The sequence below is a fragment of the Brachycentrus maculatus genome, unplaced genomic scaffold (assembly GCF_059751285.1).
Source record: "Brachycentrus maculatus isolate JH-2025_06_01 unplaced genomic scaffold, ASM5975128v1 h1tg000005l, whole genome shotgun sequence".
Taxonomy (NCBI): domain Eukaryota; kingdom Metazoa; phylum Arthropoda; class Insecta; order Trichoptera; family Brachycentridae; genus Brachycentrus; species Brachycentrus maculatus.
The window spans coordinates 329,556-349,151 of record NW_028280760.1 but is presented as its reverse complement, the minus strand read 5'-3'; the positions used below and the strand labels follow the sequence as shown (position 1 = coordinate 349,151).

At 31.7% G+C, this 19,596-nt stretch overlaps 2 protein-coding genes across 3 annotated transcripts; one reads left to right on the top strand and one right to left on the bottom strand.

Moving 5' to 3' along the window:
- Window positions 1-301: 301 nt before the first annotated feature.
- Oatp33Eb (Organic anion transporting polypeptide 33Eb) lies at window positions 302-5,203 on the top strand. Its single transcript, XM_088278269.1, has 9 exons — window positions 302-660; window positions 1,727-1,915; window positions 2,412-2,597; window positions 2,675-2,878; window positions 2,966-3,241; window positions 3,476-4,001; window positions 4,114-4,262; window positions 4,350-4,490; window positions 4,574-5,203. The coding sequence occupies exons 1-9, from the start codon at window positions 579-581 to the stop codon at window positions 5,050-5,052; spliced, it is 2,232 nt and encodes a 743-aa protein (XP_088134395.1). The 5' UTR covers window positions 302-578; the 3' UTR covers window positions 5,053-5,203.
- On the bottom strand, window positions 5,192-19,357 carry LOC148313760 (solute carrier organic anion transporter family member 74D-like). Of its 2 annotated transcripts, none has more exons than XM_088278284.1 (10): window positions 19,193-19,357; window positions 16,183-16,618; window positions 14,229-14,498; window positions 11,384-11,542; window positions 9,043-9,336; window positions 7,152-7,512; window positions 6,239-6,386; window positions 5,917-6,119; window positions 5,733-5,836; window positions 5,192-5,518 (listed from the first exon to the last, which is right to left on the bottom strand). In XM_088278284.1, the coding sequence occupies exons 2-10, from the start codon at window positions 16,502-16,504 to the stop codon at window positions 5,217-5,219; spliced, it is 2,163 nt and encodes a 720-aa protein (XP_088134410.1). In that variant the 5' UTR covers window positions 16,505-16,618; window positions 19,193-19,357; the 3' UTR covers window positions 5,192-5,216. The 2 variants fall into 2 exon arrangements, with proteins under 2 accessions (XP_088134410.1, XP_088134405.1); XM_088278279.1 differs by having other exon boundaries at window positions 16,183-16,741; window positions 19,193-19,337.
- Window positions 19,358-19,596: the final 239 nt, after the last annotated feature.

Here is a 19,596-nt window from a genome sequence, read left to right as displayed (position 1 = left end):
ATTTTTTTTTAATTGACGATGTTTAAGATATTAGATATTATTAAAATAAGGGCGAGATTAATTTATATTTTAAAACAATACTTTTTTTAAATTAGAGTGACATCTCTTTGCTGGAATTAACGAAATATCCATTTACACAATTACCGAGTATAATTAGACCTTAATTTTCCTCAATTTTCCGCCAGGTGGTGTCATTGTGGTTTGTGTCTTAGCTTTTTTTTTATCAAACCTCTTATCATTTGTTATCTTTTATTTCTCAGTTACTATCGATTTTATCTCCTTTCCATTATATTTTTTCAGCATGGGTGTGTTTTTAATACATTCAAAAATAAATTATTCCAAGAATACACCTGTTCTACATTTTTCCCGTACGCATATATTCTTTTAATTGAAGTGTGTTTTTATTTTAATCATAAAATTAGTTTTAGTTTTTGTAGTGGAAATAAAAGCGGATTGTCTCGTTTGTAATGTGATATGTAGTTGAAATGCAGAATAGCCAAAAGTGTGTCACTGCGTTAGAGCAGAATGTACTGCATTTGACTGTTTAGAAGAAAATAAATAAAAATAAAGCAACAGACATGATCAGGCCAACTTCTTTGCTAAGGTCTGATTCAGACCACGCAGCACAGTTCAGTGTTCCGGCTGTCAGCATTCAAAAAGGTAAGATTTAAATTTCTTGTAATAAAACGAAAAAAGTTTAAGCGCATCATATACTAGGTAAAGTGACTAGTATTTGTATATGCTCAAAACATTTATTTATTAAATTTTAAAGTGAAATATTGCGTTATAAAGGTACGAACTCTATATATTACATACAGGGTGATTTTAATTCATATTGTAATATAAATGTTAAATAATAACAATAAGATCGTGACTTATTTTGGAAAAAAATCAATTGTATGATTTTAGTGTTGTAAATAAAATAAAAAAAACAACAAAATGGCTTATTAAAATTACAATAAAACATTTTTTTGCTTGTGTCCTCTATATCTCTGTACCTCAGTGACCAAAAGAACATTTTACTGGGGTTAAGTGACATTGATACATTTTATTTATGGTTTAAGGGGAAATAATTTTTAAAAGACGCTGAATATCTGTGAAAAGTTTTTTTTCATATACGATTTCGACGTTAGATTAATTTAAGGACTAATTTTAATTTCGATAAACCTGATGGGAATTCGTATTGATTAGTGGAATACCTTGGTGCCGTTATCGTACGTGGCTACAGATAAAAATATCGAATAAGTATGATTAATAAAATGTTTAAAGTACTTAAATTTATGATTCAACGTAAAAATCATTCGCATTTTTCAAATAATGTTCTCTTACATCAACAGGAAATGAAAAAGAATTAATGAATATACACATATATCTTTACATAGGTATATATATATATATATATATATATATATATATATATATATATATATATATATATATATATATATATATATATATATATATATATATATATATATATATATATATATATATGTATCACAGCCTTTATACATTCAAAATGTACATAGATATATTACAATTGAGTCAAACATGTTTTAAAAGAATTATCATCAGTGTCAAAAAGGTGAAAGATAATTAACAAAGCCCTCAAAAGACGGCTACTCAAAAAGATTATTAGCTTCTGTTAAGATATTTTTTATTGTTTTACCCTATATTATATTTTTTTCGTATGACCATTAAACAATATGTAATGATACCACTTCAGGTACAATCGACTGTGGGATCACTGCCCTTCCATGTTGCCTGCCCGCTTGGTTCCATCAGTTCGCCACTCCGAGAATCTTTTTGTTTGCTCTTGTCATTCTTGGAATATGCCAGGGATCAGCTCAGGCGTACTTTGCTGCCACAGTACCTTATGTAAAGGAAATCTTCGACTTCCCGCCAGTCGTGATAGGTAAAATATCGATTTGGGCAAATATTATTATTAACTAATACTAAACGTGAGTGTGCTGATGGTGTAAAGAAACTGTAGTGTGTCCAGATGCCACTCTTAAGTAAAAAAAAAATGTCGACATTTTATGGACAAGTACCGTGGCGTAGTTGGGTAGACACTCGCGGGTTTGATTCCTACCAATTGTAAAATAAATTCAAGAAATATTTATTTTCATTTGGTAGATCATGTTTGATTAGTTTATTTTATATAATTACAAGACGTAAACTCCAATAGTGATTGTTATACGAGTATTACGGCTAGATGCATTTGATATTTGTTGTATGCAACGCGAACCTTTTTGTTTCAATCTTAAAGCAATTCTCTAAAGAATGTAAATTCATTGAATTTAAATTGTCAATGAAGGTCAAGGATTTCAATCAATAAACTTTTTGTGCATGAACAAAAACCGACTTTTATCCTGTAACAGATTATTATTGAATATTTTTATTTAATACAGAATGGCTATTGGTGTCACATGATCTATTCCTTGGAATATTTGGACTGATGGTGGCTCACTTTGGTTTGAAGATACATAGAGCTGCTTGGTTAGGAGGATTGGCTTGTCTTCAAGGAGCAACTTGCTTTCTAGTCATCATTCCATACCTCGATCATGCTGCTCAATATCCGGTAGTCATTAATTCAGGTAATGAAACGGAGTTATTTTTATATCAATATCGCTGTTCACCGCAACCGGCGTCATATTATTTTTATTTTTTGCAGGGCCTAATATGTGCAAAGAAGAAAAGCCCTACATTTCATCAAACTTGGAAATTTCTTTTGATGATAATGGAAATGCGATAATAGCACTTGTTGTTCTTTTTATAATTCAACTTTTAAATGGGTTAGCCAATGCTTCCTTTTATTCACATGGCTTCTCATACCTTGACGACAATGTTAAAAAGAAAAATAGTCCGGTATATTTAGGTAATTATCCATTTTTTACACATACAAATTTGAGTTGTTTTTAAAAATCATTACGTTCAATGATGATAAATCTTTTTGCCTTTTCAGCTATTCTTATAGCCGTCAGAATGTCATCTATCCAGTTCGGCTCCTTCATGGCGTGGTCGCTTCTTTCTGGAGGAAAAGCTTGGTGGGTAGGATACCCTGTCATTGGATTTCTGCTCATAGTATTCGGAACTATAGTAGCGACGTTTCCTAGGAATCTGCTCAGCACTGTAATGGAACAAACTGTAGCAACAATTTTAGAGACAGTCAGGAGGAGCCCTTCACAGAGCCTCGATGACATAGATACTGTAGATGATGTTACCCCAACTCCTAAAACAGGTAAGCGCTAACTCATAAGTAAGATAAAACACAGTACTTGTCTATTTTTTACAAAAATGTTAGTAATATTAGTATTTAACCACTCACCGGTGAGTGGTTATATACTTATATTACTAACATTTTTGTAAAATAATAAATGAGTGAAAATGACTAACCACACAGTAAATAATATTGAGAACAAAACACAGTAATTTATATTCTCGTAATAATGTTGACTTTACTTTCTATCTTCAGGACTCTTCGCATCTCTAAGACGAGTGTTTACCAACAAAATCTTAATCGCCAATACGCTTTCATCGGTGTTTATGTACATGGCAATAGATAACTTCGCATCCTACGAAGCTAAATACATGGAAGCGGAATTCTATATTCCAGATGTAGGAGAAGGATTCAGCGATCCGTGGACATCCAGATTAGTGAGAAATATTTTGAGGCTTCCCGCAATCGCTCTTTGCGTTTTGCTATCTGGTCTGGCCATTGCTAAGTTTAAGCCCAGGACAGCTCGGTTAGCCAGTTGGAATGTTTTTGCCTCGCTGATCGTCGCTTCTATTTTTATATCATTCGCATTTGTAGGTTGCGAAAAGGGTAAACTAGTTGAAGAATACAGAAATCAATTGTCAACTCCAATGTGCAGTCGAACTTGTAATTGTGCAGCAACGAGTACAAAATTTGAACCCGTCTGCACTCAAGACGGAAGAAAAACATACTATTCGCCATGCCACGCTGGCTGTAATAAAATACAGTATATTAATAATCTAAGGTTAGTTTCTTCATTCATATAAGTTCGCGACGATTGTAATAAGATTGTGAATTGAAACTGAAATCTGGGCGAAGCGTTCAGAATGATTCATTATTATTCGTTTTCATTTTAGATATTACAGTAACTGTACATGTAGTACATATAAACCAAGAAATGACAATTTGCCACCACTGGCTACTGAAGGAGCGTGTGACAATGAAAAATGTGCATTACATTGGCGATTGTTTCAAGGTTTTAGTGTCTTCTCTGCTGCTTTGCTCGGTACGAACTTTAAGAGACAATTTTTGAAGCTTGTAAAATATCCAACGTACATTTGCGATTTATTTTATTTCCAATATTTTGTTTCAGCAACTGGTTATGTGGGTAATCTTCTTATAACCCTGAGAGCCGTTCTGCCTTCGGACAAGTCAATGGCTATAGCTTTTGAACTGTGCTTCGCAGGAATACTGGTTCACATACCGGGAAAATTTGTCTACGATTTAATTTCTGGTAATTGCTTATTTTTTGAAAACTATAAACATTTTATTGAATTTTTATTAATTGCAGTATTAATTGATTTGGTAATTTTTCAGATAAAACGTGCAAATATTTATCCTACGACTCCAAAACGTGCAGTCTTCACGGAGACAAATTCGGTGAAATTTTAACACTCCTCACTGCTTCTCTGTTATTAGTTTCTGTAATTTTGGACTGTTTAGTGGCGTTCTTTGCAAGAAATCTGCAGATATTCGATGATGACGATAACGATTACGGGAATCGGCGAACTGAACCGGTAACTCGGCAACCGTCGGGTAGATTTTCAACTTTGCAATCGATTCCAGAGCCTTCGTCCCTCGAAATAAGAAGGCCTCCAAGACCTAGAAGTTCTCTGAGGTATAGTTCTGCCGAAGTTGAACCTCTCAACTCGGTCAGTGACCAGGAGATGGACGAGAGACCGGCGATGAGGAGATCCTTAAGTCCCCAAGGTTCTGATGGACGACCTTTAAATACAGCAAATGCTCAAAGAAACGTAATAGAGGAATTTAAACAAAGAAAATCTACTAGAATATAATATTTTGACAATGATTTAATATGAGTTATTTTACCGACGTTACATTACGTTCTTAATATTTTATATAAGGGTATTATTATGTTATAAGGAAATGAAATAATAGTTAGTTTCGTAATTAATTTGAAAATAAAAAGAGTGATTCATGTACAATTATTTATTTTTTATCATTTTTTTTCTCGACTTGCAATATCTTGTGTACTTGTATTATTAAGTTGTTCTTTTTGTTCTTCAGTTACATTGTTCGTGTCTACTTCCTTAACTGCGACATTCTTTTCCTCTAATTCTATCTTGTCGTCAAATATATTCATATCTTTAACATTTATCCAAATCAAGAGGTCGAAGATAGTACCGAACAGGAAGAATATTGCGGCGGTGTAGTTTAACCTTTGTCTGAGGAGAGTGGCATTGTACATCCAACAATTTCCTTTGTTGTTACATGTCTTTCCCCAAACTAAACAAGTGGAGTCTGTTGACAAAAAAGAGTACATATTTGAAATATTGAATCAATTATGTATGTATGTTAGGTAATAATACTTTTTTTGTCTGAAAAATTAAGTTTTTTTTAGATGCATGCAAGTTTAGGCATTTACAAAGCTTACGACTTATAATAAATAATAACAGTAGTAGAAGATAGGGGAATATTTCCATTGTAAAGATCAATATGTATTTGTAAAATTTACCCATTATGTATCCGAAAAATATCGGGGCTGGAACCAGCGCAAACAAACTAATAGCACTCATTCCAATTCCAAGAGAAACTGTTTTGTCTCGTTCTTCCACACATCTAGAAAAAAACGAGGTAAAATAATTTTAAATTTTTGTAATTTTTTTATTATTCAATTTATGGACACATTGGTATTTTACCTGACTGATAGTAAGAAATTTGTGACTCTGCCCATTGCTCCAAACAGTTTGAGAATACACACAATCACCAAGAAGAGATAGAAGTGATATTGACAGTCAACCACACATGGTCCAGAGGTGGCTGATCCTCCATACTTTGACCCTCCTTCGAACATCTCCAGTTCAGTATTATTATTACTTATACAAGAGCAGTTTGTATAGATCTGAAATAGTTCGTAATATTGAATTAAATGGTCCATTCATTAGCGAGATTCGTCCAGGATGCAATATTGAGTATAATATCTAACGCTTTTATCAAATCAAGAAATCATTTGTGCCTTACCAACTTCCCGTTTTCTAAACTTTGCTGGTTCTTACATCCAGCATTACAGGCAGATATGTAAGTTTCTTGACTCCCCACAGAGCACACTGGAGAGAACTTCACGTAATCACACTTGCAGTCAGCATTACACGACATGTTGGCGATAGGTCTTAAACAAGTGAGATAATTTACGAAAAATGTAATAATAAAAAACAAAACTTATAAGTGATATCTGGGCAAAGGCATTTGAAATTCGCAACAGAAATCAAATTCCTTTCTACGAATTCCTCTTATTCTGATCCAAGACAATGAGTCAAAACAAAGTAAAAAAATAAACAAAACATGTTAAATAAAAAAGTTAGAATGTAGTTTTATTGTATCTTTCAAAGTTGTCACGTGAGGTGTAGAGCTTTGAAGTGTGATACTGAATAGTAACTTGAGAATCAGAAATTTCGAATAACTTCAGTCAAAATGTCGTCCAGATATTCAGTTAGAAGGTATTAGAATACAGCATTCTCACTCATCGTTAACTTTGTATAAAAACTACTTCGTGACTACCGGTTTCGAAATAATCATTCCATCAACAGGTCAAATGAAGATTAAAATGAAACTGTTACTGTGACATTTATACAAAAATAAAATGTGAAAGTGTTATATTACCATACCACAAAGTTAATAATGCTTTTAATATATAAAATACATTAGAATACAGTATTCTAGAGGTAATAATGCAGTTATTGATTGAAATCATTGCTGTGAATTCCATTGATATTAATATAAATCATTTGGAAGGTACATTTATCTATTAGGTCCGGTGCAGATCAGGTAAATCTTGAGGGATATTTATCGTGAAAGATTTGATTACAATAAAATGTATTAAAACTGAATATGCAGTCGATGCTAGCAGTTAACGATGCGTGAAAAGAATACTTACTCGCCATTTCTAAACATGGGCATCCCTTCATCCACCGCCGAGCAGCCGAGGAAAGAGTAACCGATGATTCCCAGGAGAGTAATGATGCCGATAATAGTGTTCCAGCAGGCCATGTACTTGGCTCTCGGCTTGAATCTCTGCAGGATGACCCCGGAGATCAGGACTCCGAGGGCTGAGAAGACCAAGCCGACAGTGCCAGTGACCAAGCTGGACACGGAAGCCGACTGGCGGTACTGGGTCTCGATGTATTTGGGGAGAAAGATCCAGTATGGAGTGTAGCCAAACACGTATGCGATGGAAGCGAGTTGGTTGTAATTATATATTGGGTTTGTCATCAGTCTTTTTATGGTTTTCATCATATCTAAAAAACATAGTAATTATACTTTGAAATAATAATTATAAACAACTTAGCATAAGAAGAAATGCACATAGTTTTAACTATCTTAAATTTTAATTTAGAATTAGCTTCACATACGGTGTTTGAAAATGCATCGAAACACGTGTCAAAAAGATTTGAAGAAATAGTAACATTTACTAAGTAAAACGTAGACTGGAATATTGAAATTTTCCTTCTAAATTGAGGGTTATGCAGGATTTATTTAACGAAATTTATGTGTGGTAAATATTGTTAGATAAAACAAAAATTATATTAATTACAAAATTAAATCTGTCCTTATATTGATTACATTGTAAATATTATTGTTATCTTGAAATATTTTGAATATGTTCAAATCATTGTTCTCAAATCTAATTATTTCCTGTCCATATAGGAGTTATTTATATATTTATATCTTATGTATAAATAAGTGATCACTTTACACAAACTTAAACCAGTCTGTGACTGGTCTAGAGCCAGGCTTTCTAAGTAAGTCGTAAGTCAGGATAGATAATTATTATGGAGCCAATAATTAAAAACTTTTCATAATTTCAAAAAACGTAATTTTTCGTTTTTATTTTTATTTTTGTTTCTTGAAGGACACAACATTTTAATTATGGCAATAAAAAAATACGTTCATGTTGTGATTTTTACCATATTTGCGGATCAAAGCTGATTTTGAATACCTATCTCTTCATCAAAATGCAATACAGTTTACGTAGTCAATGCAGCATAATTAGGAAAAATAATAAGGCATAGAGAAGTACAATATTAAGCTTTAAAAAGATGAAATACTTGTATTATACCACTTACTGAGTTTTTTTACAACTTAATTTTACTTTTTACCAGTAGATGCAAATATTTTTTAGTTTTCGGAACTAGTCGCGTGCATTGGAAATAAAACTCAAGTGAAGTGGTTTAATACAAGTGTTATTTTTTTTAATCAGCATGTCATTTCACACAGTTAATCCGAATCAATAAATAACGCAATATAAAATAAAACAACTTTGTTTTTAACCACTTTTTTATTTGTAAATTTTTTCTCCAACCGGTTTCGACAAGAACCTGACAAGGTTAAACCCTGATGATGACAATCATCAGGGTTTAACCAATTGATGACAAGGTTCTTGTCAAAACCGGTTGGAGAAAAAATGTAACGATAAAAAAGTGGTTACAAACAACGCTGTTTTATTTTATAAACTTTATAAAATGTGCCACAAATGACCTGCGAAAAACATACAAGAAAAAATACAATATTACTACTACTACTACTACTACTACTACCATCACGCCGTTTCCCCCCAGGGGTAGGCAGAGAGGATCGAACGCCACACTCTTCTGTCCTGACACACACTCCTCGCCTCCTTCACATCCATACATCTAGACATACATGCCCTCCGATTACACAGACTTTTGACACCGTCAGATCTTAGGTTCTGATTGATCTGATCGTGCCAAGTCTTTTTCGGTCGATATTTAACAATATAATGTTGTTATAAAAAGCGGAATAATTACCATTGAAGGAAGGTTTAACGAACACCTCAGCCTGAACGTCTTTGCTCTTCTGCCTGAGCAGCTGCTTGCGCGCGGCGGCCCTCGGCAGCTCCCGGGGCAGGGCCAGCAGCAGCGTGGCGAACAGCAGCAGCAGGCCGCCCAGCAGCAGCCAGCCCGCCCACCACGCGCCCAGCCAGCGCGGGTCCGAGTTGTCGATGGTCGGCGTCAGCTCCGGCGCTATGTACAGCTTCAGGAACACGGACACCATGGAGTAGCCCAGCGTCGGACCCATCGTGCGGATGAAGTATGTGAAACCTGAAATTTAACACAATTAATACACGGAAGAGAATTCATAATATTTCGTAATGATCTTCATTATTTTTATCACATCTGGACATAGATGAAGAAGAATATGGAAGTCTTGCATTTACGAGGCCTACGACCGTCATACCTATACAAATTAATATCAATTAAGATAAAAATTTCACCACATTTTGAGTGTGTCCAAATATTTGTTCACAAATCTAGGTAATCTCCACTTGTTTTTACTTTTTTGACATCTCAACATAGATGAAGAAGAATATGAAAATTTGGCTACTTACAGAGCTTATGATCTGTCATCGGCTGGTTTCATCGTATCATCACTTTACACACGTGCAATATTCACCATTATATCCATGATTGATAACCACACTACTCAAATTGTTGGTACTCCTACATATGTATAGCATTAATCTCACGACTCTGTACATATGAGTTCACAAGAACCATCTATGTTGGATTGGGAAAGCTTTTGATTTAGTAGAGATCCTACTAAAAGATCTAAACCCCGAATTCATATGTACAGTGTCAAGAAATTAATGGTATAATAAGGAGTACCAACAATTTGAGTAGTGTGGTTGTCAATCGTGGGTAGAATAGTGAATGTTGCACGTGTGTAAAGTGATCACTTAACCAGCTAATGACAGTTCATATAAGCCTTGTAAATACCCAGACTTCCATATTCTTCTTCATCTATGTTGAGATTGAGGAAGAGGAATTGTTCTTCTTAATCCATGTTCCCTGCCTATATGCCTATATGGCTTTGTCTTCTTCTTCTCAAGTCAGCCCAGTATTCCGGATTTCATAGTAGGTACAGTCGATGAATGGTCGTCAGAGGTCTTCCGGGATGCTGAAATTCTCGGAGTTGGAAGAAGAACTCAATTCTCTCTGGTGGCATTCCCAGGACGTATGCCAACCATGCTTATTAATATTTATAATTTGCCTATTAATATTTTTTAAAACCCTTATCCGCACCCTAATGGTGTATAGGGCACTGCATTATATAAACGCAGTGTTATCTTAATCGTTAACACATGAAGGAAGGGTGATCAGCCCTCCGCTTCAGGTACCAGTCCAGAGTAATATTGAATAATTATTAGAGTGAAAAACACACTAATATTTATTTGACCCCCCCTGGGAATCGAACCCGGGACCTCCAGAACGGTAGCTGAGCGTGCTGACCATTACACTACGGAGGCGGAAAAAAATATTAGCCTGTTAATATTTATAATTTGGGATTTTGAGCTATGGTCTTTTGATGTAAGTATTAAAATACATTTGTATTAAAAATATTGAAGGATGCGTAATTTCCCAAGATATTTCCTTAGATGCGAGGTGTGACTGTAAATCTTTACCCCATATCAAACATTAAAAAAACGGAGGAGGCAGTGAAATTATGTGCTCGACTATACCATATGTAATACATCATGCATCTTGAATACACAGTAAATACATGAGAAACATATTATATTGTGATTATATTGTGATAGTATTGTTTAAATAGCTTATAACATTATGTCAATCATTCGTAAACAGTAAACCACAGCTTCTTGTGTTTGACTTACCCATATCAAATATTTAATGAGTACGTATTATAAATTGTCGGACTCAGTACAAACATGCTCCGCCATTTTTTAACATACTATATAGTTTAAATGGTGGTATTCTTCCTGTAATGTGTTGATAAAATCATTACTATCTAGATGGACAGAATCCTAACTGTCCATCAAACCTCCTCCCTTAGTTTTTCCCTCTACCTCCTTCCCTAAACTCTCTTTTTCCTTAGAATCGTCAATTTGTAATTTATGTTTTTTTTAAATAATCAAGTACTATCTACCCTCTGATTGCAAAGAGTTATATATGGTATCAAATGTTTTAACCAATATCACTGGTCTGTTTTTGGTTGGATGGAAGATATTGCTTTTTGGCAATAAAGCTGCCAATGTACTTATTTATTTTCTGTACATGAAGTTTAAATAAATAAATAAAAGCATAGTTACGCGGAAAATATGGTTTGGAGAAAAAAAACAATAGTACCAACTTATGATAACGGGAGACTTTGATTTCTTGATGTTGTCATCCATGTAGGAGTACCCCAGGCTGTAGTACAGGGTGCCCCCGATGCCGGACACGAGTTGGGCCACGAACCATATGGCCAAAGGGGCCATGTCCACTTCTCCTAGCTCACATTCCGCATTCGCTGTAACCGCAAGGTAAGCTTTGATTACATGCTCGTCAAATAAACTTATTTGATCATTCTTGATACGAGATAGGGACCAGCGGGTGAAGGAACGGGTATTTGTATAGTTACGCAAATATTTATTCAAACATGATAAAAATCATGTTAAAAGAAATAATTCGCAAAATCATTCCGGCTCTCTGGCAACCTGTAAGAAATAAGAGATCAACAGAGAGTACACACTTCAGTAAATGTATTCTCAACACCGTTTTCTCCAATATGAGGTCTTAAAAATTAACAATAAATAACAATAATTAGTCGATTATACAATAATTAAAGAAAACACTTCGTTTTTTACCACTTGAGTTTAATTATAGACTACATGTTTCAGAAGCTAAACTTCCATCATTCAGGTCTGTATAATAACTAAAATATAAAATATAAAATTGTTCTATAAATAAGGATAGGGGGAAAGTAAGGGGAAGGGGTTAGTCAAGGAACGGAGTTTGAAAACAAAGGAAAAATTGAAAGCAATGGCGAAGAATTTTGAAACAATATATTATTTAATAAATTATTATTAGAATTCAGGTTTTTTTGTATTTCTAAATTTTCAAGATAATTCATAATTTGGCCTTTATATGGAACAAGGTGTAATAATTTTAATTTATGGGAGTGAAATGAGTGATTAGTATCTATTATATGATTTGCAAATTCCGAAAAATAGTTACTAACAAGACCGCTTTGATGTTCTTTAATTCTAATCTAGTCAAACATGTAGTCTATAATTAAACTCAAGTGGTAAAAAACGAAGTGTTTTCTTTAATTATTGTAACATGTCTTACCACAAAGTTAATGCCGAAACAATAAATAAAATAGTCGATTATAATTAATTATTAATAATTTTAATTAATTTCATTAAAATTATTAATAATTTTTATTTATTTATATCTTTATTCCAAACCTTGAGGTGACGTGTGCAAGCACTCAAATCTATATTGTATATACATTATATAATGTAAAATACAATGAAAAAACAATAATAATAAGGACATAACGTAAATTATTAAAATAAATAAAAGTATACTAAAAATAAAATGATTTTGTCCACCGGGTGTACATCGGGACTACATCCATCTTGCTGCGGGTCTAATAGTCTCGATGGTTTTATCTTGGGAATCAACATTAATTCTTTAAATAATTCGTGGAATTTTTAAACATTTGGGCACCGAAAATAATATATGGATCGCATAAATGTCCACCAAAGATTTCTCGACAAACATATAATCAATCAGCACTAGGTCACGTTGTCTCATTTACTATAGTGGACTGTTTGCATGAGGATATAGATTTGATTCCCAATGAAATTTGCGGAATAGAATTTTTCGGTAAAAAAAATAGTAAGATTTTTGACGAATTTTAAGGATCCGAATAACTCACAAAGACTCTATTTTTAGATGCTTGTCTGCATGAAGGATAAAAAGGATAGGGAAGGCAACTGAAAAATATACCATAAAAACCCAGACTAATCGAAAGTCACTTTGCAATTGGCGGTAATCAAACCCGCGTTGCCAGTTTCCCAATCCAGCGGCTACCTATCCACACCACGGCGCCTGTCGTATGTAAATATTATTATCTTACAAAATAAAATTTATAAAATGACTATTTATTTTATCTTATTATAGCTCAATCATAACGTCGACCTCATTATAAAGTTATACAAATAATAATTATGCAACAAAGTTATTTTGTATAGTATAAAATTGAAAATCAAAAAGTCCTTTAAATACTTTATGGAAGATTTGGTATTTACAGGGCTTACGACCTATCATAGGCTGGATAAGTAATCACATTACACACTTGCAATATTCACCATTCTACCCATGATTGACAACCACACTACTCAAATATTAGATATATTGATCAATCTCATGATACAGCACATATGATTTCACAAGAACCGTTTAAGTTGGATTGAGAAAAGCTTTTATTTAGTAGAGACTCTTTAATTTGTATGAATGATCCAAACCCTGTATTATTTTTGTATTCTGGGAAAACACTAAAACAATGATTGAAATTTTTTTTATGTAGCTTATAATTTGACGAATTATTTTTATTGACACTATTTTTAGTGCGTCCACATACTTGTTCACAAATCTGGGTTTTCTCCACTATGTAGATGAACATGAATATGGAAGTTTGGGTATTTACAGAGCTTTAAATACCTGGAAATACTCAATCTTACATATTCTTCTCATCTAGATTGATGTCAAATGTAAAAATAATTCCTAAGTGGAGAAAACCCAGATCGGTGAACAAATATTTGAACACACTCAAAATGTTGTGAATTTCAAATATTTATTTGAAAAATGACATATTTTTTACAGTTTTTATAAGAAGGCCCTAAATATATTAAAGTATAGGAATGTGCGACATTTTATAAACTTGAAATATATTTTTAAATACTAATAATCTTCTTCTTCCTGTGCCGTGTCAGGTCTCCCCGACGTTGGCAATCACTCTGGCGAAAGCTTCTTTATCTTGCGCAACCAGGAACAGCTCCCCCACATGACTCATCCCAATCCAGTCCCTTATATTACGCAGCCAAGATGTTTGCCTTCTGACAGGACAACGCTGCCCCTCAATTTTCCCCCTCAGTATTGTGTGAAGCAATATTAATACTAATATTAAAAACGGATTTTTTTCTTACCTAATGAATTACATAGATGTCTAGTTTTGAGCAGCTCAGTCATGTTTTTGGTCATATTGACTTGGTAGTCGTCGCCGTACTCAAAGGTGAGCTGCAGAGCGTCCTCGCCGGGCCCGTACAGCAGGTGAGGGAGAGCGTTCAGGAAACAGAACAGGGCCACGGTGTAGATGCCGAACGCGATCCACCTCGGGCGGTGGCCTCTGCCCGCGTAGTAACTCAGTATCACGGCGCCCAATAATTGTGTTATGTCATTTCCTACTGATATTATTCCTACAAGAAAAAAAATAAGCTTTCAGAAAAACACTAAAATTTCAGTGGGCAATTTTTTTTGGACCTACTCTAAAAATGTTCACGATTTTAACCTACTTCCATTAATAAATGGAGGTAGGTAGGTACTCAAAAGAGTAAATTTCGAAAAAGCATGTATTTTTGAGATAGTAGTAAAAAAAAAAACGGATTCAAAATTGAATACATTGAAACGTCAAGCCTTACAACCCGATAATAAACTTAAACATATATATGTTAATATATATATATATATATATATATATATATATATATATATATATATATATATATATATATATATATATATATATATATATATATATATATATATAAATATATATATATATATATATATATATATATATATATATATATATATTTATTTATATATATATATATATATATATATATATATATATATATATATATATATATATATATATATATATATATATATATATATATATATATACATATATATAAATATATATTTATATATATATATATATATATATATATATATATATATTTATATATATATATATATATATATATATATATATATATATATATATATATATATATATGTATATATATATATATATTTATATATATATATATATATATATATATATATATATATATATATATATATATATATATATATATATATATATATATATATATTTATATATATAAATATATAAATATATATATATATATATATATATATATATATATATATTTATATATATATATATATATATATATATATATATATAAATATATATATATATATATATATATATATATATATATATATATATATATATATATATATATATATATATATATATATATTATATATATATATATATATATATATATATATATATATATATATATATAATAAATATATATATGTATATATATATATATATATATATATATATATATATATATATATATATATATATATATATATATATATATATATATATATTGACGAATTTACAGAAAAACAATATATAAAAGAAATATGTATAGGAAATACTGAAGAGACAAAATGAGTATTATCGATCAAATTTATAAATTTATGAATGGTGTGATGAGAAGGTTTGCATATGCTGGACAAATAAATGAGGAAATAAAGATAAACAAACATATAAGGCGTTTGGAAATAAAAGCAAAGGAAGAAAAATTATAAGAATTTGGTGTATCATTACACTTATTTAAGTTCAGGTTTAAAATATAAAAATAATTTCATTCGAGATGATAATAGCAACAAAATAATTTAGAACGCATGGTTCTTAAATATAATAAATTTATTTAAAAAAAATCCCTATAATTTTTTAGAGATTACTTTTTTATTGTTTATTTATTTAAACTTATTATTAAGGTCCAAGGCATATTAACCATGATATAATTTTTATTAGTTCCCAATTTGGAATAAATTATTTTTATGTTAAAAAGCATACACAAGACGCGAACATAAAACAATATTAGCATGATTGCATACAAAACATTTGAATTTAAGTAATTTAAAAAAATCCAGGTAATGAATTAATGATCAATATAATATTCGTTTTTCATTGTAGTTTCCTATGCGCAATGGTGTATGAAGAAGTATCATACGATGAGAAGGATGAAAGGCTTTCCTACTTACCCATCGTTTTACTAGGTATTTTAAACCTTTTCTCCATAGTTGTGATCGTCCCACTGAAATAGGCGAACGTTGAGGAGAAAAACATCCCTGAAATTCCGTACAAAAGAACGAACATCTTCTTGTTCGCTAGTTTCTGCAATAAAGGTCCTTTGAATATCCAGAAGCCACATGTAGTCTCTTCAGTTATTGGCATTTCCCTGTAATATTCGTCCAACTCTTCTTTAAAAGTTGGTTGATGAATCAAGTTTTCTTTCTTTTCGACATCTTCGTCATGTGTCTTTACCCTATCGACATTATTTGTTTTCACGTTATTAGATGCCATTTCTGCGGAAGTGAAAAACTCACCCACTTTGTATATTTATTCGCTGATTCAAATAGTTATTTTAACATTTTCATTGAAGTTATTTCAACTTATTTTTTAAAATCACGTTTTATTCTGAAACACGATTTTATTTTTACGGTTCTAACATGTATTATTTCGGTGTTTATGATGCCGATATATAATCTCTCTAGTAATTGAAGTTACTGTAAGAACTGACGATTGAAGTCCAACAGCACACTGGAATAAATGAGCAGCATTCGTATTGTCACAACATCTTAATGCCGAGTCACAGACGATAACGGTAACATGAGATAACTTCGGTAAACAAACATTGTTAAACAATATGCATACAATTGAAAATCTATCTTTCTTTTCTTTAGCCTTTATTCGCACACAAAGTATTCATGGAGAACCGCATCGAATAATGCGTTCGACGTAAATTATTATAGTGCTTATATGTTTTTGCATAAAAAATAAAATCCTTAAAAAAATCCTCCATGGTATTTTACTACCAGCCTGTATTTCGGCTACAAAGTAATGCTGTATATCTTTCGATTCCCATGATTTGTCTTTACTGAAAATAATTTATCACACAACCCTAAATATAAAATAAATAATATTAATAAATTTGAATAATATTTCTTTCAAGCCCTCACCCACAACCATTGGTGCATAGGGCACTGTATTGTTAAGAACAAGTGTTATCTTGATCTTTAAATACACGAAGGAAAAGTAATGAACCCTGCACTCCAGGCCGGTGAAACATTTAATAAATATACGATTGGTAAATATCTTTGATATCTTTGAATAAACTAGAAATCTTTGGTGTTAAATAGCCCCAAGATGTAAATATTAATGGCTTCGTAACATAGCAATCTTAGGTAATTACTACATATGTATATGCCACCAAGTTTATTTAATTTAAGTACTCGAGATAAGAAACCAGTTTATTTAATAAAATATCCTAATTTTAAACCGATTTACCCATGTTATGCAGACTTTTCTGCATTACAATGTTTTAGGAATACAAATATCATATTTAACACGCAGTTTTATTCTTATATTTTGTATATACATACATACACATTTATCAAAATGATCTGACCGTATTACAATAAGAATATATAAAAACTTTGAAGAGTATCCATGCGTTAACTAGTATAGAGTCAGTTATTAAATAATAATTCAGAAAAGGCCATCAATCCATACATAATATTTTTGTTTTACAAACGTCATGTTTGAAACATCCTACGCTGTAAGCAGAATTATACCCTTATAATAAAGAGACAAAGTGTGTTTCATGCTCTGTGTATTCTGCGCTAATCATTTTCTCACTTTTTGTCATAAAAATTCTAAATTCTAAATTGCTCTAGTTAGATATGGTGCAAATATAAAGGATAAATGTACTAACGAAAATATTAATGTTTCAATCCATATGATATTTTTTACTCAAAAATTTGTAACCCTTTGCTGTCTATTTTTTACATATTAGTTTTTTATGCATTTTATTCATTTTTATGTATCTGCATTTTTTAAATAATTTTATTTGATGTTTTGTTAAACTACTGCAATTTTTTTATCTTTATTTTAAAATTTATTTATTGTAATAAAAGGTATTCATTCCCCCCATGTATGACCGGATGACCTTATTGAGACTACAACTTGCACAATCCAAATTATTTACACTTTCAGAAATCAAACACCATTATAAATCTTATGTTTATCTCTTACTGCAGCAATTAGGTCTCGGTTTGTATGTGTATACATTATACATTCATAATTATATTTGACAAACGGCTACATAAAGAGATATTACTTATTTAATAAAATCATTTCTAAGTGATTCACCAGAACCTAGTTTGTAAATGGAAAGAATTACTTTTCTTTTACTCTTGTCGATCGACTGTTTGTTGCATATCTGCTGCCCCGTATTCCATGAGCCATGATCCTATAGAAATAATTAAAATGTTTTAAGCGTGGTGCTGCCACTGTCAGGTAACCGATTTTCCAAACAGCATAAGCTGCAGAGCTAAGTACGTGGGACCTCGTTGTAACTTGCAATGTATAGTAATGCCAATGATTTCATTGACAAGCTCTAATATTTTATTATCTTGGAATTAATTTGTATCAATTTGACTACCACTAGAAAACGATGGTTTAAAATAATTTGTCAGGTACTAAATTGTTTCATGTAAACTAATCCAATACGAGATAAAATGCTTTATTTATCTAAGCAAATTATCTGTAAATAAAAATGTTTCTGCCATTTTTGGACCATTTTAGACAGGTAATTTATGCCCGTATAAACCAGAGTGGAAATGGACCCAATACTATTTAAATTTCATAAATAATGTACACTATTTATATCTACCTTCTGAAGACTATTTTATAAGTCCCAATTAAGTTTAAGGTTCTACCTCCTACATCAAATGAACTGGGACTAATATCTGTAAAATGTGTGTTATTTATATGAAACAGGTGGAATTTACGATTTGAAAATTGAACTAATCTTCACTTAATCAACAACGAAAAATCACTTTTTATCTCCGTTATTGTTTATTTCATCTACCTTAGTTTAATTTTGTTCATGAACAATTACGAATTCGACACAAATTTCAATTAATATTTTTTATTCGCACTTTTTAATATACAATGAGATCGTAGAGAGATGATTAAGCTTTTTTATACTTCACATATTTTAGATGAATACAATACACAATGAACTGGAGGGATTTGATTCTAGTTTTTCACAAAGTTTAGCAGGCACATAGAACTGAGTTGAGGAACCACATAATATCACACACACACAATACTGTACTTAGAAGATCACTCTAACATCAATGGACTAGAACTGTTTCATTTATCCAATGTTAATTGGAAAATACGCCATTTCCTTCCACGACTCTACATAATGTACTCCGCTATAGTATGAAACATCTCCCGCTAAGATTTTGAGGGTACTGAATTCTGAAATTCTCAGATGTGAAGATGACTTTGCCTTATTCCGTATGTTATAGTTTGACGTGTTATATACACATGGTTTTAGTATTAGTTGTAAGTTATGCATTTGAAATATGACCTGGCAGGCGGGA

Bases quoted from the DNA above. Each gene is read 5' to 3' on its own strand.
- LOC148313760 (XM_088278284.1), bottom strand. From the start codon at position 16,504: ATGGCATCTAATAACGTGAAAACAAATAATGTCGATAGGGTAAAGACA. The intron at 14,499-16,182 runs GTAAGTAGGAAA...TTTTTCTTGTAG, and splicing joins AATACCTAGTAAAACGATGG to GAATAATATCAGTAGGAAAT. The intron at 11,543-14,228 runs GTAAGAAAAAAA...TTGCGGTTACAG, and splicing joins ACATCTATGTAATTCATTAG to CGAATGCGGAATGTGAGCTA.
- Oatp33Eb (XM_088278269.1), top strand. From the start codon at position 579: ATGATCAGGCCAACTTCTTTGCTAAGGTCTGATTCAGACCACGCAGCA. The intron at 661-1,726 runs GTAAGATTTAAA...ATACCACTTCAG, and splicing joins GGCTGTCAGCATTCAAAAAG to GTACAATCGACTGTGGGATC. The intron at 3,242-3,475 runs GTAAGCGCTAAC...TTCTATCTTCAG, and splicing joins TACCCCAACTCCTAAAACAG to GACTCTTCGCATCTCTAAGA.